General features: G+C 37.1%; 1 protein-coding gene and 2 long non-coding RNA genes across 3 annotated transcripts; 1 reads left to right on the forward strand and 2 right to left on the reverse strand.

Moving 5' to 3' along the window:
* Nucleotides 1–2,992: 2,992 nt before the first annotated feature.
* On the reverse strand, nucleotides 2,993–11,030 carry LOC136266964 (uncharacterized). The gene is made up of 3 exons (XR_010706408.1): nucleotides 10,873–11,030; nucleotides 5,058–5,252; nucleotides 2,993–4,977 (listed from the first exon to the last, which is right to left on the reverse strand). It is a non-coding gene; the product is annotated as an uncharacterized lncRNA (long non-coding RNA).
* A 146-nt stretch (nucleotides 11,031–11,176) lies between these two features.
* LOC136266961 (uncharacterized) lies at nucleotides 11,177–19,246 on the forward strand. Its single transcript, XM_066062013.1, has 3 exons — nucleotides 11,177–11,401; nucleotides 18,684–18,942; nucleotides 18,995–19,246. Exons 1-3 carry the CDS (start codon nucleotides 11,320–11,322, stop codon nucleotides 19,146–19,148), a joined length of 495 nt encoding a protein of 164 aa, XP_065918085.1. The 5' UTR covers nucleotides 11,177–11,319; the 3' UTR covers nucleotides 19,149–19,246.
* Nucleotides 19,247–19,326: 80 nt separating this feature from the next.
* LOC136266963 (uncharacterized) lies at nucleotides 19,327–22,881 on the reverse strand. Its single transcript, XR_010706407.1, has 2 exons — nucleotides 22,729–22,881; nucleotides 19,327–19,527 (listed from the first exon to the last, which is right to left on the reverse strand). It is a non-coding gene; the product is annotated as an uncharacterized lncRNA (long non-coding RNA).
* Nucleotides 22,882–22,888: the final 7 nt, after the last annotated feature.

Here is a 22,888-nt window from a genome sequence, read left to right on the forward strand (position 1 = left end):
TCAACTACTCTAATAGAACAGTCACTTCTCTACATTTCTTTCAAAAACTGTAAGTGGCTGTTTAATAAGTAATAACATAGTGAAATCATCTAAAATTAGTTTCTAAATGTGCATCCCAACCATCAATTACTTAGGTGGCCATGGCCATTACACTTCGTTCCATATGTTCAGCCTATTACACAGTGTTATTAATGAAGAACAGTATAAGAAGCGCCTCTACAATTAATCCAGTCACTACAGAAAATATGGATGATTCCCATTATAAACATGATAGTTAGCCACAGGGAAGCCATTTTGCACTACCATGGATCAGCACCTTGTGCTGCCAGTGAAAAGAAATAGGACACAAAGGAGGACAAAAGCAAGTCCATGATGCATGTATTGTACACACTGCAGTATGCCAAAAGGCACCTGTCAGGCTGAAGCAACATTTAACAGTGAAAAAAACCCCTGTAGCCTTTTGAGTTACACTTGTCTGAAGGCATCGGTCAGTCGGTCAGTCAGCAGAAATTCCACTGAATAAGTGAAGACACTTTTGGGCCTGATTTCTAACCAATACTGCCAAGGCCCCATGAAGTATTGTTTCTGGTCAATATATTTTGTGAGAAAGCGTAAACCTCCATGATCCCTAATATACAGTACTATTGTACTGTATGATTAAACAAACAACATGTGATATACACATGTGTTGTTGACTTCCTTACATGGTAGAGCACATTGTAATTAAATTTCACACATATTACCAGATTTTCTGGATCACTAGTCACTTTTGTCTGGGTCAAGAAAGTTTATCCATATCAGAAAAATCTCTCTTTTTCTGACCCATGTCAACTCTGGGCCACATCCATTGAGTCAATAGGTCATCCAGATTAACAACCATACCCAGTTTGAATCCTGTTACAAAGATATTTTATTTTATAACAGCTTTTTTTGCACTAGTACAAAGAGTTCAGAGAGATAACACTAATACAGTATGAACTGCGTGTCAAAGTGAGCTAACTTTAATACAACTAAGGCAACGTACAGGTATAGTATATTCAAGCTTGTGTTGCCATTAGGAGCAAGCCCAGAAACATCAGTCTGTAGGAAGCAATGCCATGTGAACATCTGCAGTTACCATTGCTTGGTGTCGTGCTAGTTACTGTCTCACAAGTTGAACTTGCTGTTATGTTGTACTGAGCTTAAACTTCCTTCTGCTACTCTTCTTGAAGTGAAGGAATTCTAGTAGAATAATTGCATAAAGCCTAGGGATTGTTTCCACTTTTAATGCATTGATCATAATAACTTAGCTTAATGTGAATATGTAAGACAGCTATTTCCATTTCCAGGTCATGTGACACTATAACTAGGTCAAAGTGAACCATGCTTTTAATGTTTGCTCAACAACAATAAATGTTCTTGATCTCAAGTTTGTCATCAGAATTACACTTGGACAATCTTGTTTCTTTCAGTTGATAAAATGATGTGACGTTAAAAAATATTTCAGTAGCAGTTCTTCCCAACAACCAGTTGTGAAATTAATTTTTGACATTCTGTTATGCCAATCATGTACTGCACTGTGTATAGAACTGATGAATGAGTACTAGCATGTATGGTAGGAACAAGTGTCCATGTATGAAGAGCAGCTAAGATGAGTACAAACTCTGTGTGTATTTTATATTGTTAATGAAAATAACCTATTACCATGCTTTAAAGAAGGTTGCTAGCTGTCTTTAACCACAGTGTGGTACAAATAGATAATACCACTATACTTGAACTATAATAATGAGTAAGCTGTAATATTATAACTAAAGTTTGTGCACCTATATCATCATATGTGTCTGTGTTTATTTGTAGATGGTGTTTATCTGCAAAGTAACGATCAATTCTTGTGAATATCCATAATGTTGCCTGTATTGAAAGGCAATAAACACCTAGTAGTCCACAACAGAGTTGAAACCAGATCAGTACTGATGACCCAGCTGACACACTGACTCAAATTGGGACTCAGATCTGACCCAGATGCTCATTAAAACAGATGCATGCATCAAGAGCTACACTGTAAATTTTGTCATCATACAGTACAGTAGTACTGTATATTAGGTTAAGTCAGTTAGAGACCACCCACTCAGATCTTCGTGGCTTTAAAAAACCTCAGCTTCACTTCAGGTTTTTTAAATCACAAAGATCCTCATACGTATCTAACCATTACTTTAAATTTTTTCCTTATAGTTTAGATAAGCAAATAGTTTTAGTGCGACATTGCAAACCCAACCTCTGCTAGTGAGAGACACCTGCACTTATAGCATTGATTATAGAGGTTACTTCACTGTAATAAGGATCATCTACAAGAGAAAATAGTGAATGAATAGCTACCAAGCATCAATAAGTGGGTGTGGCTAAACAGAATATAGGCCTACAGACAGCAACCCAATGAATAGGTGTGGCTCCACAGCGACACACATTCCTCCTGATAATTGGCATGTATACAGACAGCAGCACACAATTCCAATATGTGGGTGTGTGGTTCTATGCATAAATGTAGACTGCAACACACCATCCTGATAAGTGGGCATGGCTCCCAAGTTTCTCAAGTATATACAATTGCATTTCCATTAGTACAATTAAGCTTGTTAATTGTGACCCGCTGAGCAAAAACCTGACTAGTTCGCATTTTTCTCAAGCTTCTTTTAATGACTTCTTTGTTATCTGGAGGGAAAAACCAATGGGCCGTTCAAGTTTCAGCCTTATCTGGTGATTACTCTTGGAATTATAATAATAGACAACAAGAGCAAAAAAATTGATTTGCACAGTGACTATACTGACAATAAATTACAGGTGCTCACCACAAGTGCAACAGGCTATGGAGTTGGGTCTTGTCTCATTGTGGTCACCATGAACTGGGGAATTCATCAAGGTACAGTGTTTGGTCTATATCCACCCATTCTTTCAAGCAAGAAGGCTATCCAAGCTTACAAATGGTGACAATAAAGTTGCATTTTGCTGCAAACAAACACACATAACTCACGTTACAGAAATGAAACAAGATCAAAGGCAGATTTGATGATGTATAAGTTCAATCAATTCAAGTCTTTTTTTCAATGTTTACTGAAGTGATTAAAATGTGCATAGTACATAGCATGCATTTTTTACCCTTCAATGCAATTTAATATTTTAAAAATTCACACTATAGTCAGTACACATTCACCTGAGCCCCCGCCAAATATAGTAATATCAAAGAGGTGAACATGTATTCACTCCCAATGGTTTGTACTAGAACAAGCATGTTTTCATGTTACAAGTATGTTTGCATGCCTGAATTGTCCATACTAAATGTATGGGATATTTTTAAAGCCTCATAAGTCATAACTCACTTGTTCTTGCCCGTACCAAAGCACTTTTTTACTACTAGTTCTGCTGTTAAGGGCTTCACAGCACTACTAAATGTTTGGGCAGCTGGCCCATGTAACAAGAGTTAGTAACAAGAAACCAGGGCTCAGGTGAACGCAAACAGACTATAGTTGGGTTATTGCTCAGCAGGTCACAAATTATTATCACATGTAATATGATCCAGGTCAGACCCAGATATTCTATAAAGCAGATGAGACTCACTTGATCGACCAGGGCAAAATGTGACCCAAATAATCTGGACAATCCTATTTGGTTTTAACCATGGTCCACAAAGTACAACCACTCTTTAAAACCCCTCAGCTATAGGTCTTATATCAAGCCCCATTGGGTCTCTACCCTATGCTGAAATATGCAACTCAGTGTCAAAACTAGGTCACATGTAGTTACTCGAGTAAAACCTGATGCAAGTGACCCACACTGATGACATCATGTGAAGTATATGTAGTGTAAAAGCTAATAAAATCTCCATCACTTTTTATTGTACATATTGCCTCGAATATGGCTCAGTCATTTACACCCCGGCCACTGAGCAAAACTGGCAACTACATGAGGCCAGCGTTTATATAAAAGACCTTATATTCCCTCATGCCTCAGTGTTGTACTCTCCTTGATGTTTTTAATTAGGATCACAATTGTTATAGCTGTCAATGACATTTATTTTAAACCACAAAAAGGTTTGAACTACCCTGTAGCCGTGAGCAAAGTTTGATCCTTTTTTAACACAAATAGCTAAACGTTCATAATTCCATGGATATTTAACAGATTCCTAGCAAATTTAGAACATTAATTCACCTTTATACACTCTTCATTTGCACTGAAGTTCACAGAAATTGAGATACTCATTTTTTATAACAATTTTTGCAAAGTGTGTGGAAAGAAATTGAAGCTCCTGTAGACCCCCTACAGCTTAAAAAGAAAAATTCAAAAATTTAAATGTCTATATCTCACAAATGGCTGGGCAAATTTAATCAAACTTCTGTGCTGCCTACCCTACCTGGCGGACAGCTATAATGCAAAAATGGTGTGATTTGGAGAACGGGCGATGGAGCTATGCATGCGTGAAAATACGATATTCTTTCTTCCTGTAAATATACCCACAGTGTGGCATGCTGGCTTTCTTGGCAGCACAACACACTACCGTGTGTCTTGATAAATCTGTGCACTGCACTTTTAAAACTACAAAAACTTTACACATGAAAAATTGCCTTTTAATTAGGTAATGGGTTCTCTTGTCAACATTTCCTGTAGTTTTCACAACACTACATTCAACAGCTGAACAGTAACTTTCTGACCCAACCTCTTTCCTTACATGTCCAATGACTCCATTCAATACCTGTAAGTGTTGTTTTTCATATAAACTATTAGTTCCATTCACTTGATTTCCAGTAACAGTGGAATATAAACTGTTTAGTTTGTGCCACACAAATGGTGGCAGCCATATAGGGTTTGTAAATGTTTGTAGCTGAGCCAGTTGAATGTACTGAGCCTGTAAAGCAGCCAATTGTGATACAGTAGTGTAGTAGAGTGGAGAAGTGAATAATGGATTTGCAAAAAGTGACGACTGACTACCATCAGAGGTAACATATTCTAAACAAGGAGACATATTATCATAACAGAATGGAAAAAACCTCACATTACAAAACCTGTCGTACTATGTAAACATTTACCTGTGTTACTTGTGCTGGTCATATTATTCTTATCCTCATATTCTTCTGACTGATCTTGTTCAGCATATTGCTCACTGGAGTCATCTTCTGTAACATCTATCACAGAGTCACACTCCACTGATTGTTGTAGAGAAGTTTCATCATTTTCGTAACTAACATCACTGCTGTCTTTCTTTATCTCCTGGAAACTGCTCTCTGTAGTACAATATACAGAAAAGTTGTGTTACAAAGTGATGGACATGTAAGGCAAGTAATTATTTATATTCCACCCATCCACCACATTAAATTCTATGTTAAGATGTTATAAAAGGAGTCCTAACCTATCTCCTCAGCATATTTCAAGCTTAAAATGAAGTCTGTAGGACATTTTTCACTTCATCATTTATGATACCACATGGAATTGTTAGAAATTATGACTGCACTAGGCATTCATTTGAGACCAGGTGTTTTTGTTCGAAAACTGGAATTTTTCTATACCCCAAACTAGACCAGGCAGAACCAACCATAATTTGAGGTATTTCCTTGTGTGTGCTATGTTGCATATAATTCCTTAGAAACTGAAAAGTATTGCTGAAGAAAACAAAATCTGTTTAGCTGCATTAAGAGAAAAGAAACACTTGCTTACAAAAAGACTAGAGCTGTTAGAATCATTGTAAGTACATTAACTGAATTCGATAATGATTAATTTATAGCTTCCCTTTGAAACTTTTATATTCATTCTCTCATGTAATTTTCTGATACTCGATATGCTAGAGTTACAGGAGAAAAACCAAACAACTGTAAATTGCGGGGTCGAAATACTCTAATAGAATTGTCACCGTGGGGTAAAAAAGGTGCAAGAAAATGTCGAAAAAACTTAGCAGTGTTTGAACCAGGGACTTCCATACTGAACACCTAAATCCTTAACCACTGAGCCACTGCTATCACTTCACTTAATTTCTACTTTATAACTGAAAATTCTAGCTAAAATCTACTCAAAATAGTAAAAGTTCATAATTTCATAGATCTACCAATGGAAAATCTATATTGTTCGATCTAAAACATTTTGTGTGTTCTATTAGAAATCCTCAAAAAAAATGTGCACTCTATTTGAGCATTAGAAAAGTAATCAAACAAAAGTACTATTACGACTTCTCTAGTATTCCATCGAACCAAAGCTGATACTATAGCCATTTTGGTACAGATTGGCAGGTAGTACACTTACTACACTACTATTAAGATCTACTTGTGCCATCATCATAATAAGTGCTATACTAATAAAACTTGTGACAACAGGCTGTAAACTGTATTCTAGCATAAAAGATACAGGATTTGCTTTGTAAAAATTGAGCAACTGCAACTTAGCACGTTTTGCATGAAAAATCGAGATAGTCTAATAGAACAGTCACTGCAAAATCTTAATGGACAAATAGTATGCCTAACTTGGAAGGAATTTACTTTGCTATAAAACACTATTGCAAACACTGTAAATACAGGGACTACATACTGTAAATACAGGGACTACATACTGTAAATACAGGGACTACATATACGTATATTACAACTTTTTGCAGTTCCACAGTCCTGAACACCAGTACCTTTCATAAAACCAAATTGAGAAGCTGGAATATATGAGGAAATATGATAATACATCTGCAAAAAGAAGTGAAATCCATGCAAAAACAGCAAAGCTATATAAAAAGAGTGCGGCGTTCAAAAAGCCTGGGTCAAAAAAGTGAAATCAAAGGTGGCAGCCATGAAATGGCTGCAATAATGTTGATCATAATAAATGTTATCATGTCATTGCACAAAGCCATTTTAAAATTTATTATCCACATCATTGCAGCCATTTCATGGCCACCACCTTTGATTTCACAACTTTTTCACCCTGAAGGCCACACTCTTTTTTAATATATAGCTTGGCTGTTTTTGCGTGGATTGTATTATCATTACAGATTGGGCTTACTAGATGGTAGCTTGATGGCAGATGATATTGCACATAAACAGTCAACATAAATTTACTATGTGCTAGCTAGAAAGATAGAGGCTACAGTGCAAGTGCAGTTGTACCTAAAGCATACACAGGCAATAAAATTATGGAGAGCAAGAAGAGAACAGCTAATCTCTTCTAGAAATCAACAATAGGGGATCAAAGGGGTAAAACTGCTTAAAAGCTGCTGAACATTGAAATACTCTAATAGAACTCTAATAGAACATTCATCATTAAACTATTAAGAACAAATTAAAGACCAACTCGTAGACCCCTTGAACTTCAACAAACCACACTGCAGCATTTATGCTGTGTCTATGTGAAAGTTAGTTACCACTGTTAGAAAATAATTATTTCACTTTATAGCTAAAGTGGCTCACAACACTTATAAGGTTCAGTCAATATTATCACCAAATTTGATCTCAGAAAGCTAAATTTGCAAACTTTTCCAGTGAGGGCATGCTCTCAGATGTCCTACATAAAGCATACTCCTAAGTGCGCTTACTACTACAGTGTAGTTGTATCAACCAGTTGCCACATTTTTTTAGCTGGCACTATAGATGCCTCTGGCTTAGTCCCCCCTTGGAAAATCCTCCCAAAAGGCTATACCCACCACTCATGATAAGAAATGTGACATTGAAGAATGACTTGAGGGACCCCACAACAACAAAGATAAATCAAAATTATTAAAGTAAGAATTGTCACTGAGTTCTGTAATGAAGTAATTTGAAGTGCTTATCATTAATAATTTAGCTTAGGTAATAGCTAGGTAAGAAAACTTTGACAAAGTATAGCTATTTACTTTAAAAGGATGAAAGATGTAGCCTGTCACTATAGATATCTCCCTCAATGGTTTGAGAGGTTGTTCTGAAAATCTAGATCATGGGTTGTGCAAATAGTGCACTGGGTTGAGAGTACCTCACTGTATCAGACTTATAGAATTGTGAATCAATTGGATAATCAGTTATTGTTGAGGATGATTAATTATCAGGCTATGTGGACAATAACCAATTAATCGGTTGGATCACAAGATTATTGGTTCATTAGGCATCATCGAGGGTATTTTACACTGTAAAATTACTTCTTTTTATTGCAAACACTTACAGTATTTCTGGGGATTATCAATATACAAACTTGTATGGCAAAAAGCAAAGTCATGTAAAGTCAATAAATCGGTTAATCAATCAGTTATAGAGTCAAGTCAAGAATCAGTTATGGACTCTTTGTCCAAGTCACAGCTCTATATCAGAGTATGATAAGTGATAAAAATTCATTCTAAGCTGAAGATTCTTGGAACTAGTTTGTTATTGTCCATTATATAGCTTCTTGGTATTGAGTTGCTTTGCTCATTTTTACTGGTCTGGTCTTTTCCTCAATAAAGCAATTTGTGGTAGATGAATAACATAATGACATTTTAACTATAATAACAAAATGCCAATAGCAGGTAAGACAACTGCCTAGCTACTTCACAATATTTATCATTGCTTGGTAGCGAGGCCTAGTTGTAGCACTGTCAGATTATCATATAGGTTAATTTTAATTCTACTATCTAGCATATACTCTAAAATATTTTATAATTGTAGATCTTCCTTGGCAGACACTTTGCTGTGGGAGTAGAATGTTGATGTCTATATATTATTACAAGAAGCAGGTCATTTCCCCAACAGAGTCACTACAACATTTCACCAGAGTTGTGTGAGCAATTGTGGTCAGTTATAGACTAGATGTCCACATCACCAAATATGTACATGTTATGTGACCATTTCCTCAAAGGTTATCAAAAACAATGATTGGTGGATTTAATGAAACCAAAGCACTTTGCAATTACATCATAACAAAGAGAAAAATCCCATGTACCCATGTAGTCGGCAGCAGTAGACTTGACTCACACAAGGGGCATGTTCTGGTCAGTAGTGTTAGTAGTCACACATATACATTTTTCAGCTAGTGTAATTGTTTTGATCCTATAATGTAATCATTACATAGTAGGCAACTGATCAATTGCGCTAAAGCTATTACTACACATTTCATAGTTAACAAAATAAATATCAGAACAACTTGTCACCCACTACTCCATCATTACTGGGACATTACCAACCCAAGTAGTTAATTCCAGAGTGGTATACACATATCTGTGGTGGTTCACATTATATTACTGAGATTCCGAGAAAGACAGGCTTTTAAGATATATTACCAGGTATTAAGCATTATAGACATTTAGACAGCAATACCCACCCTTGACAAATATGAAAAGAACCATAACAATTAGTGGAGCAAGTAGGAGGTTTACAAAATAATTTGGGTCAGACGATTAAATTTCATTTTTGACCACAACAAGACCAAGACACAGGAGTATTTTAGTAAACACATTTAGTTGAAGTTATGATGGTATATATGGAACTGTAATTCATTGTATCTATTTAAATAAGTATTTCCTTGTGTGTATGCGTCACTACCCCTCACATTATATACCTACATAAATGAAAATTCAAGTATATAGCTTTACTGTGCTATATATACAAGAATTTCACATGGATAGCTCTAAAATTATTTTGTAATGGTTACTCAGTGACTTTCAACCTTGCTAGCTACAAAATACAGTTGACTCCAGCACTCACCACATATACATGCATCAAGTGCAGGCAACAATTGAACTTCTGTAGGTTATAACCATGTTCATACATGGCAGTTTCCATACACTACGTGCACCCAGTGTTAATTGACTTGCTATCTGGGCATAACAGTTGCTTGCCCAGTTGTGAATCAAGTGTGCACCACCCATAACCTCCCATTGACGCACCTAACAGTCACACGGCAAGAATGAAGGTCATTTAAGGTCTTTATTGTGATAAACTTTTATTACCAAATCACTCATACAGAATTTTTTTTTATTTTACAGTGGATCAAATAAATAACAAACTGGATATGCAAGGGAGTGTCACATAGGTACGTGTCATAGGTATAGACCTGCGACTGCAGTCAAAGTCTTGACTCGCTGAAATTTCGCTTTGCCGTTGACCTGTGACTAAGAGCCTTTTTCAATCTTTGTTAGCAACTATATTTCAGTACTTTTCGATGGTGGGTAGAATTTTTACCCTTGACTGTTGACTTGGCACGAATTTGGTAGCCTTGACCTTTGACTGTGGTTGCAGATCTACCTACAGTGAGTGCCTGTGTGTCACGGCACCCCCTTGATATGTTTTGGGCGAAATTGCATATGGACATAACGAGAGGCTAGTTAGCTAATTAATTACTGTAACTGATTTTTCTTGTCCATTAAAATAAACCCCTCTATTCTGGACACCTTGGGACAATGTCCTTTACGTGAAGTGTCATTTTTCAGGGGTCAAAATGTATGTACACCCCGGAACTGCACTGATGACAATGTCCTGGTTTTTGGGGTATCCGGGTTCCGCCACCAGCTAGCTAGAGGCGGCTACAGTCGATTGCAGAATTGTTGAAATTTCTCTTCCCGTGCCGTAAACATTCCGTGGGCTGGAAAACTATCTGTAGTGACGCCGGATCAGCCGGACTGAGGAAAAAGATTCAGTAGTGTGGTTCAATTGCTGTTGAATCCGTGGCAAGGACAATAAAATTTACTCACAAGGAGCATTACGGAAACACTCACGGTACGGCATACTTTTTTCAAGAATCCTGCAACCGACTGTAAGATGTCATAGCGGATCAAATCTACCCCTCTGAATTACTGATGGCTAGTCTCGCGTAGCCACTCAGCAGGCCTCCTTTTTTCTTTTGTGTGGGGGCCGCGGGAAGCTACGCGAGACTATATACTTGACTACATGTATGACCATAGATTATCGAGAGATAATCTATGGTATGACTTACTATAACAACGGACGCTGCCGTGCCGAAACGGAATTGAGTTGATGCAGTGTTGATGGTTGGGTTGATTGAAGACAAAGGCTATAGCTCGCTTCGTGGCTAAGACGAGTTTGTGAAATGAACTCAGTTGGATAACTTATATTCGGTTCGGTCTCGGGTATATACGGTGGCTTGGAATCCCTTTTCAGAGAAAAACCGCAGTTTTGTTGCATGGTGTTGCCCACGTATTTGAGCAAATTACGTCATCGCGTCGACGGCCACATGCCAATGCTAATAATAGCCATGCGTTCATACAAATTTACGATACGACTAGCTATGCGTACTGAGTTAGTCTTGTGGCGAGTCTGCATTGTCAATAATCTATGGCATTGTGAACGTCGACATTAGATTATATATATCAAGAGCTTTTACCCGTTACCTGCAGCATCAGTATCCGCAGTTAGTATAGCTATGAGCAACAGTCGAGGAGAAGGAAATTTGTTGCTCATTGTCAAAGCTGCAGAAGGAAAGAGAACAAGACCCAATGAACCTGGTAAGAACGAATTAGATAATGCTGACACATGTGAGGTAGAAATACATGAACTAGCTAGTTGATAGCAATTAAAACTGTCATAGACTCAGTAAACATACAGTATAAGTAGTTTAGTTTAGTGGATTTGTTATTCAGAACTACAGACTTTCTTGTAAATAGTGAGTATAGTCTTGCCATGGGAGTGCTGAGCAAGTTTTAGCTGACTAGTTGGTGTTGTTTACTTGAGGCACAGCCACTGAAGTTCTGAGTTCCAAGAAATTAGTGTCATGGATTGTTTGCATGCCAGAATGTGGCTATACAGACCCCGTTAACTGGTGTGGTGAAATTCTTAGGAGGTTCTGCTTTGCTGCTCTATTACAGGACTTGTTATAAGGTAGTAATAATTGTTGCATGGTATGACGGATCAACTTTGTATGTGCTGATATAATGGTGCATAATCACCATTCATAAACTTAGTGTGGTTGTAGGAGGCAATGTTTAGGTTAAACTGGTTATATACAGTGCATTGATATAAACAGCACTCTGACTAGACTACAATGGCTGTGTATGGGTGCACGTATTAGTAATAGTAATAATAGTAATTATTTGGATAAGCACATCTGTTAGATATGCATAACGTGTGTACAACTGTCCAAAATTGGAAAGTGTTATATCTGAGTGTGTATATTATAATCATAGCTATATACTATAAAGTTGTGTAGTATTTGAAGCATACACATGCATGAATAACCGGAATGGTTGCATTCAGTAAGTATATACGCAGCAATGGATGATTGAAATGTATAAATAATTATAATAATACGATACACTAGTATTTAATGTAAGGACATGGCCGACATTGTCTACAAAGTGGTAACATAAGCAACTGATTGTCTCCTTAAACTCCTAATCGGTGAAGGAAGATCCCAGTTTTCAGCCATCTGCCTTGGCTGTCTTTCAGCTATAAAGGGATCATGGTCCCATTGTTATGGACCCATTCGTTTTAGCACTCGGCAGTATACTACTGAGAAGACTCTGCAAAGTACCACCGGACCACACGTATATTTTCCATATATAAATTATTGACCAGTTGCTAATATCACTGCATCTGAAAACTCTACCCTGTCCTGCCATAGATGATGCAATTCAGTGTGTAATAATGTACACGCCCACTAAGTTTCAGATCAATTGTGTGAATGGAACGTGAGGTATAACCATAACCAGTTTAATAATACATAAATATTAATACAACAACAAGTAAAACTACAAATCTTTTAACTGGTCTTTGTTTTTTAACATTCTTGAAGACTAACTGGCTGCTTTAGCCACTTCATTACAAGGGTGAACAAGGGCATATTCAGAGAATTGCGTAGTACATGGTCTAGTTCATCAGTCAGATGTGTTTCAGGCTTCATGACAGTTATAAGGATCTATAAACCTTGAGGCTGTATGTTTTAGTTGTTTACAGCACTGTAGTACCTGGTATACTGTTGGTCTTGGCCTTTTTGGGTGATTTGTGATCTCCTCCATTGAAATGTTGCAACTTGCCTTCGTGTTATAACACAAACTTGCAAGAGGAAGCAGTTAGTCTAAAATCCTTCTCTGATGGTTAAAACCTATAAAAGGACAGAAACCATTAGAATAGTCCAACAAAACAAGTATATATAGCTAATTAGCAATGTATCAGCATGGCTAAAGTGTATATATATATAGGTATCATTAATATAGGTATCAATTTTTTTTTTTAAGTTGTCTGTTCTGTGATCAATACAAATATACTATATTACAAGCAAACAAAGACAAAAATGACTATAAAATGTCCACACTAAGGATGGAGATGCCCCTCGTGCATAGGCAGATTAGGTATCCAGGGGAGGAGCAGCAACCACACAGCAGCCGAGCCATTAAGGAAAATCCTATATGGCATTGAAGCCAGCAAAGCATGTGACTGTGGCGGGTGGCAATGTATGAAGCCAACTTCTTAACATCAGCAGTTGGTCCACAGCCACCAGCACCTGAAAAGACAAGTGGTGAGAAACATCCCATCTCCACATCACAAACCCACTGGTCATAAGCCCTCCTCTTCTGTTGCTCATTGTGGTGATAACAAGTCGACACTGGTACTGATAAGATGGGGTATAGGGATTGAACACACGTACATCAAAGAAAGCACATTGATGTGAAACATCCCAAAAACCAGTACCCAAGTGAGCACCATCATCTACAATGGCACTACGGTAAGACAGGCTTCCCCAGTCAATGGCTGAAGACCATGCAGGCTCAACAGAAACATCATGACAAATCTCCTTTAGCAAATGAGCGATAGAATCACGAATTTCATTATGGTGGACAAATAAGAATCCTCCCCGAGGACAACTTAAGGCATGCTCAACAGTAAAGAGACACCACACACACGCGCGCACGCGTGCACGAAGCTGGCAGTAGGCATCCAACCATATCACAGGCAGAGGGCATCATGAAAATCACTTTTACGTAGTTGAAACTCACCTGTGTGTAGATGATAGGTATTTAATTTTCCCTCCAGGTGATTCTCTCTTGTTTAAGTACTTTCTTAGACACAAAACAAATTTTTTAAAATTTTAAGCAGCTTATTGGAAGCATATTTGGGTCACACTGAAAGCACTTTTGGGCCTAACCAATACTGCCAAGGCAACATGAAGGTATTGTGAGGCTGGTTTCTGGTCAATATTAATAATTACCATGTCAGAAGCCATATCATGCTTTATGTATTCACTCTTACAAGCCCCTATACTACCTTAACTGTGGTTATTATATTTTGTAGCAGACAAAATGGGTGGGGTAGTATGAGGTTTTGTAGTTGTAGTTGAAACTACAGGCAATCTTAATATGTCATGTACATATTATACTGTTATTAGTACGTGTGTCATTGATGGGAATCTTGTAAAGGCACACTAAATTTTAATTTTAGTGTTATGAGGTTGCAGCTCTTATGACATCATGACTTAATTTGGGCGAGCCCCACACTAGCAGGACTTAGATTCATGCACAAAAAAACTACGATAAAAATCAGTGATGATCCATATAAGGGTATGTATGTACATTGTTGATAACACAAACAATAATCAGTGTCATTTACTGATGATCCTTATAAGGGCTTGTTGGCAATCTCCACTCTGATTGTGACAATCATGAATAAAGAGCAGCTTATAGATGACCGTGATAGATCTAGAAGATCAACAGAAACAGCAGAACAAAGGGAAGTAAGAGAAAAGGACATAACTAAACGGGCTGCAGAGATGCCATGCTTCAAGCAGGCTGAGAGGGTGGTCCAATAAAGAGTTTGTCAGAGAATTCCCAATTAAGTTAGAGTCACCTTATAGGGTCTACCACCCCAGTAAAATTACACTCTGGTCAATCAACACAGTCGATCACCCTGCCACCCAATAACATTGAGCAATACCATCATTCTGCCACTCTGACTGGTGATGTCAATCAACACCATCACCCTACCAACCCAAGAGCATTGATGAACTGACATCACGGATACGATTTTGGCTCTTGTTAGCGATCTTTCTATTCTGATCATCAGATTATTACTGTAGCTATGTTGTTAGATTGGATGGATTGACATCATCATCCTGCCAGCCCAAGAGCATTGATGAATTGACATCATCCTTGGATACGATTTTCATCATTTCATTGGCAATGTCTGTAGCTATAATTATACTCTTATAGCTATTCACATCATTATTTATTTTGTGTTCCTGAATTATAACAACATAATTAATCAGCTATTGACATTTAAATCATTAAATGTAATTGTGTGATTAATTACATAGTATAGGCATGCAATCAACAAGACAAACTTGTGCATGTATTAGCACATCAATCACTGGCAGAAACTTGCAATACAGTTCAAATTGTATCATCTTCAATCGTGTAAATTAATGTCGACAATGAAAACAGCTGTTCTACGATTGAACCAACAGCTGATGTTTCAGTTTGTACAACCTCATCACCTCTTCTCTTGCCTTTCCACTCAGAAATATACACATTTTTGCCCTTAACTAGCAAGTTATCCTTTTCAGTTGCACAACTTTGCTCAGATCTGCTCATTTTTCTCCACCTACAAAATACCAAAACACAACATCACATAGTTAGCTACAGTTAATCATGAATCACACACAAAATTATAAGCAACTCAACCCACTTAGGCTCACCCCACGATGTTAGTCTAGTTATATTGTGGCTACACCTCTGAGAGGTCACTAAACCAGATGGCCCTAGTGTTAATAGAAATTATCACATTCTTTGAAATAACTGGTGTCAGATGTGGTGGAAGAGAGTGGTTGTGTGATAGTTTCCAATATTTAATAAATTATTTATAAGCCTAATAAATAATTTCAGGTCAGGGACTATTATCCAATGAGATATAGGTGAATAGAGACCAGAAGGATTACAGTGAATTTCAGCTAGGAACTAAGCCACCCAAGCACCACACTATTATGACAACCCACAGAGGACCTGTTAGCAATGACAGCAAATGCAACCTCTGAAGAATCCATCCACAAGTATTAAATTGTTGCGAAGTTTCAGTTATACTGCTCAGCCAATTGCTTTTCATGGTGAAGGAGGTTTTGTCATTTAAATGAAAAGTAATAGTATATGGTATATTATCGTTAACGTGCTGTGCAATGACCTCCTTGCAATTGCTTACAAAACATTTAACAAAATGTTATAGCACGTGTATCTACACATACCACCCTTCCATCAAACTTTCCTCTATAACATTATGACATGCACTGATAACAAAACATCCACAGACTATAGACATTTACAGACCATATATAATGAACTAACACAAAACAAACAATTTGGGGAGAAATTAGGCAGCTGGTTGAGGCATTGGTACTGCATAACTGAGACATTCTGCTTTATTACATGTTGTAGTGCTCATGTCTCTGTATTGCTCTGTAAAGCACATTGTAGTGCTCAGGTTATAACTTGGAACACATTTGCGTCAAACAGTACATTACACATATCATGTATAACACGAATTGCATCAAACACATTGCATCATAATAGCACATTATGTTGCAACACATAATACATCAAACATGTTAAATCGTAACAGCACATTACACAGGTCACATTGTAGCACGTATCACGTCATGACAACATATTACACACATCATAACAAATATTATGTCAAGCGTATCACATGGTGACAGCGCTATGCCACATCAGAGGAAGACATATGAGGCTATAATTGTACAACAAAATGTTCCTTCATTCTAATTACTAATAAACAATGTAGCTGTTTTCAACTATACATGTTCAGCTTGTTACACATCCCTGCACATGGAGAAGGATACATAGCTAGCCTACAACTAACCTGCTTACTTCAACTGTTGGAGGTGTGGTATAAAAATTATGAACGATTTCTATTAACAAGCAAAGCCGTGATGTGCAAATTACACCTTGCACTGTTAGTGAAAAGAATGGGACACAAAGACAAAAGTAAGTACATGATATATGCTTTACATGTACTGTGACATGCCTAAGGCATCTACCAGGCTAAAATAACATCTGAAAGTGAAAAATCAAGTCCATAGCCTTAGCGATAATTGAACTGTGCTTGTCTGAAGGCATTAGTTAGTCAGTCAGCAGAAAATCCACTAACTTAAAAAAAAAAATTGTGGCAGCTTTTTAAAAGCATTTTGGGTCACCCTGTAAGCTTGATTGTACCTGCCAAGGCCCTGTGAAGGTTTGTGAGGCTGGTTTCTGGTCAATATGTTTCATGGGAATATGCAATCTCAGGCACTGATCCAGAGGGGGGGATGGGGTGGCTAGCCACCCACCATGCATGGCATTTAGACCTGCAATATTTACTAAAATGATTCTATAATCATAATGCTAATCATGAATAAATCTCTTTCGTTACTATGTTAACAAACTATTTGCATATTTTGTCACCATGAGTCAATATGAATAAATCCCTGCATTGCATGCCAATCAGATTCCAATGCTACCCACTCTATCACCTTATACAGAGGTTTTGAGGTTGCTTGATAAATTTTGGCACAATCGTATTACGCATGTGCAACAAATATAGCCAATGAAATTTATTCTTTGTAAAATTTAAATATGCTGCTTAAATTTCATTGGCTAGTTACCTCACATGCGCGACATAGTTGTATCAAGCAACCTCAAAACCTCTGTAGTAGCTGGTAGCATTATGCATGAATGAACTTAATTAAAATAATCAGCAGTATTAGCTACCACCAGGCAGAGGAGTTCTATATGGGTCTGCTTTAGAGCTGCGTCAAATTTACTATCATTCTTTTATAATTGTCAGTAAATCATCCTTGGCATAATGTGACTGTATCAAAATTAGTAAAATTTTAAAGTTGGCTATTTAATATAATAACAAGTAGTGAAAAACATACAGGGATAGCTATACCTTTAAGGTATAATGTTTCTTCTTTTGAAGCACGTGATTAGTAGGAGATAATAGTTCACATTTACTATACTATTCAATGGAGTATACCTAAGCCATCATCTCCTACATATCACATACAGCAGAGAGATATGAATATGCAGTATGTGCACAGGTTTTGTTTGTTTTAACCACTGGTGTTAACTGATGATTAGCCTAGCTGTACTGGGACTACAAAATACACGATATGTGCACAAGAGCTATCATGCTACCGTGTGCTTCACTGTACTATCAAATTTCACAATCAAAATCAGTGAGGCTTGAGTGGTCTGCTTTTCCCAAGCCCAATGGCAAACTGTATGAGCAGTCTGGAGGCTTAATGGAGCTCTGGCCAACCTGGGGGATGGCTATACAGCTCTGTGGTGTTGAATAAAGTCCTGCGCTGCAAATTTCCTTTTATTTTAGCCAGTTTTGATACTTGAATGCCCTTCATAATTTAGTCTAATTCATCCCTATGTGTTCCTCTTCATTTTGTAAACAACTTCTTGCCCTACCTCCTCCCACAACCCCTATTGGAGCTCATCTGATACAGCCAACCTTGAGTTAAACACTATCTAAATTGGAAGGAAACTTAGCTGTTGGCTACTTTGCTCTAGAATGTAAGGCAGAATTGGTATAAAACAAGTAAAAATTTGGTGCACATAGCTTCAACCATTGCTATAACACATTAAATATTTAAAACCGGTGGCATTTCTCTATAGGCAATAAGATTAGTTTTCCCAGACTATAGGTCACATATTAGCTTCAATGTGATCATAAGAAAACATACTACATAGGGAAGTACTGATACCTATAGTATTACATGTGGTTTGTTCTTTATAGGTTATGACTCGTTGAATGGTTGTAGTGGCTTGGATCTGTTAAAAGGCAATAAGAAAAGAAAATTACACAAAGCCCAAGCTCCCACTACTGTAGGGTCATTGGAAGTGGATGCTTATGCTGTGGATATTAAGAGAGTAGAAAACCCATTTGTTAAAGATGATGAATATTCATATGATGCTTCTGGTTACCTTCCTAGACTAAAGTTTCACAGATCTGTTTCCCATGCTAAGATGTTACGCAATGCCAAAGAAAAGAAAAGGTAAGTAATTTATGATTGCATGCTAACTATGGTTAGGCTGTTATATTATTAGACGAAGGAATTTAAAACAAGCACAGCTGGCACTTCACCAGGAGCTGCAACCCTACACACATCAAAAGCCAATTCTAAGAACTATCCTGTGTACTGGAAATGTTGACAAGAGAAACCAATCCTCCATACCACTTAACTCAAAGGCATGTGGATAATATTGTAGAGACCTTATAGTTATAAATGTGCTTAGATTTAAATGTTAGATGTAGCTATATATTTAGTTTTATTTTCATTATGAATTGGGTTTACTAGATGTTTATTTAATTATATTACGCATAAACAGCTGCCATAAAAGGTAGAGGCTATACCTACCACATGCTATGATATGTGACATTGAGGAATGATGTGAGGGGACCCCACAACAATAAAAGTAAATCAAAAACATAATCAATTACAATGAGAATTGCCACTAAGTTATGTAATGAGATAATTTGAAGTATGTGTGTATTACATTGTATTATGTCTTCTATCATCACCCCTAATAATTCCTTCAATGTTCCGATTTGGCTGCTCTGATCATGACATGAGGTGGTTCTGTATAGAGCAGGGGAATACACCATTATGTCAGAGTAAGGTATACACAAGTAATAAGAAAAACAATAAAGTGATTTGGTGTTATTTCATAGTTTGTTAGTATCCATTTCATAACTTCTTGGTATTCAGTACATACTGTAATGGAATTCTATTATTACAGTTAAAGTGTCACTAGGTTATTCATTTACCACAAATTGCTTTACTAAGAAACAGACCAGACCAGTCAAAATGTAGAGGATTGTCTTCACAATACTTGGGCAACATTATTATGCCTAGTTACACTGTCAGGTTGTCAAGCAGTGAAACCTCATTAATAGGGCCACCTATGGGATCAAAAATACTCAATAAATGAGGTGGCCTCATTATTAAGGCATGAAGTACACCTTAGCTGTGTTTGGGGACCTAGTGGAGGTGGCCGCTATAATGAGGTTTCACTACTTTTAATTTCATACAATCTAGATTATCTTCCCATGTACCTACTATGCTGTGTAATAATATTATTAAAAGTATTGTAATAGAGCTTCTATTGGCCTAGGTCAATACTTTGCTGTGGGTTAGTGTTATTACAAGAAGTGGTGATCATGGTCAGTTATAGACTAGATGTACTCACCACCAAATACGTACATGATGTGTGACCATTTCCTCAAAAACAATATTGTGGATTTAATGTAACCATAGCATTTTGTAATTAAGTTTAGAACAAAGAGACGTCCCATATAGCCACACGTTCACTATAAACTTGACTACACAAGAAGATGCAAGTGTTAGTTGTCACACCTGTCTATTATCAAGCCCGACTATTATACATATTTCTGATTCTATTGCTGTTCTAATACTTTTCTTATATAACACTAGCAATATAGTGATAGCTGTAAAGTATGCACGTATGTAGTTATAGCATTTACACACAACTCTCTACTAGGGTTGGGCAATATTTCAATATTATCGCCTGAATGCAATATTATGATGTGCAATACTGAGTACCGCAGCTTTTTTGAAAATACCACAATACAGTTTGTGCAATATTATCGCATTTTCTGCATAATTGCTAAGAGAGAAATTGTGTTATTAGTGCTTTGCAGTGACCACAGGATTGACACAAACATTAGAAAGCTGTACCCAGAAGCACTGAAGGTCTGACAGCAACTTGTGCTGCCATTGCATATCAGAGTTGAATACTATAGACCCACAATAATGTCTTATTTATGACACATAGTATCTTATAGTGGACATGGCAATATTTGCAATTATCGCATGATCACCTCAGTGCAATAATCGCAAGTAGAAAATACCAGTACCGCCCAACCCTACTCTCTACTGACTAATGTTATTTGAGGACAACCACACAATTGATCAGTCGCCCACTATGTGATTGTATTACTGATTACTGTCACCCACTAGTCCATTATTAATGGGATGCGACCAACGAATTCTATAATGGAATATACACACCTGTGGTGGCTCAGTATAGACATTTAGACAGCAACCTACTGTTGACAGAATATGAAACTAACTATATTATCAAAACAGTTAATATACGTAGCTAGTAAGTAGGAGGACCAGACAATAGATTTATTTTTGACCACGATAAGCTTGAGACATAGAAGATTCAAAAAGTTTATGAAACACAGTTCATTTGTTAGCAGTAATAATCCAGCTGTTTTGAAGATTGTGTGTAGTACACAGAGCCACAAGTGGCACAGGTACACTTAATAATTAAAGTGATGTGTGGCAGAATTAAAATTGGATGTGTGCATGCTAGGATTAAATTTGGATGCAAGTCATTTGGGTATTGTTTCAGATCATTTCAAAAGTAGGTATGTCTTTCTTCAGATTGGTATTATAAACAAACTTAAAACACATTACAACATATGTCCTGGTTATTATACATTTTGTCCCTGGGTTAGACCACTAGCTAGCACTGCAGGGCTGGAAAGCTTGAATGTACCAGCTCACTTGAAGACACCAGAATCAAGGTCATAAGTAGGTATACTCACAAGGCAGAAACTTCAACAAATTAAATTGATGCAATACTAGACAAGTCCTGTACCATCTAATGCCTTCCCTATAGAGTGATGCCATCATCCAGTACTTAACTGGAAAAGTCGAAAACATGAGTATAGTTATTGTGCTATGTAAAAGGAGGACGTAACTACATGGACGTATATGAAGAAGTTTGCTACATGGAACGGACATCATTGTGCTTAATAACGGAATACTGTTATTTTCACAAACTAACCTGCAGAACTAATTCACAATGCTTTTGTTTCATTGCAACACTAATGTAGTGAAAGTTAATGGGTGTTAAGACATCAAAATAGCTTCAGAGTGTATATCCGCCATTCAATGTGCCATAGAAAAAGTGATTTTCAACCTTAAAAAATGACGTACTTAAATTTCCTGATTTACCTTTGCTATAGCTCATTTTAATTGCTATTCACTGCTCTTTCCAAATCTGGTCCGGAATCTGAGGTATCTATCACGTGTTGTGGGTTATTACACCTTTTATTACATACCCGTGAAACGCTCAATACAAAATGTATGGGGAAATTTGCTACACCAGGTCAATTTAGGCCATTTTGATGTGCCATAAATTGGACTCCTTCTGCATAGAGAGTTGCTCTACACGTATACACGTATCACACCCAGAAAGTTACTAAACAGACTTGAGATAGGCTGTACACAAAAATTAATTTAATTTAAATGGTTTTTCAATCGAAATGTATTGGATATGCCTGTTCCAGCTGGCATTTTTGCTATGAACAAAAGTCCGCAAACTTCTTGACTCAAACATTTTGTAACATGAACATGATCTATGACTACTCATGCAGTGAGCTACTTTCATAAAATCTTAAGATTGTCATCCCGGCAGAGTTCTTATACCTAACTATGCAAGCTCTCTTTCTGTACACCATGTACATACAACCAGTGTTGAAATAGTAATCTGCTCACCCACTCTGTATTACATGCAGACCACCCATAATCTAGAAACACATAACAGTCATGTGGCAAGAGGGGTCACATTAACCACACCAAATGACAGCTACTTAGCCTCAACATCATAGTGAAATTCGTTTGCACTTAGTTTGCTAAAGCGCAGGATATCATATCAAATGTAGCTTCTCTTATGAATTGAATGATAGACACTTTATAGTGTATACATACTAAAGTGTAAGTTTCAACAAGTACTGTATGACTTACTAATGGCTGGTGCTGAAAGTGCGACGTAGATACTAGGCTCAGTAGAATACCGGCGAATTTGATAAATGAATTAAACTCTATTCGGTGGTACGTAGCTAATTACGTAGCTAATGGATCCCACTTCAGAGAAAACCACAGTTTTGTTTGCCCACGTATTTGG

This window comes from Dysidea avara, chromosome 9, assembly GCF_963678975.1.
Source record: "Dysidea avara chromosome 9, odDysAvar1.4, whole genome shotgun sequence".
Classification (NCBI taxonomy): Eukaryota; Metazoa; Porifera; class Demospongiae; order Dictyoceratida; family Dysideidae; genus Dysidea; species Dysidea avara.

Excerpts from the sequence above, each read along its gene's own strand:
- LOC136266961 (XM_066062013.1), top strand. The coding sequence starts at position 11,320 with ATGAGCAACAGTCGAGGAGAAGGAAATTTGTTGCTCATTGTCAAAGCT. Across the intron at positions 11,402-18,683 it reads AACAAGACCCAATGAACCTG|GTTATGACTCGTTGAATGGT; the intron begins GTAAGAACGAAT and ends TGTTCTTTATAG. Across the intron at positions 18,943-18,994 it reads AATGCCAAAGAAAAGAAAAG|ACGAAGGAATTTAAAACAAG; the intron begins GTAAGTAATTTA and ends TTATATTATTAG.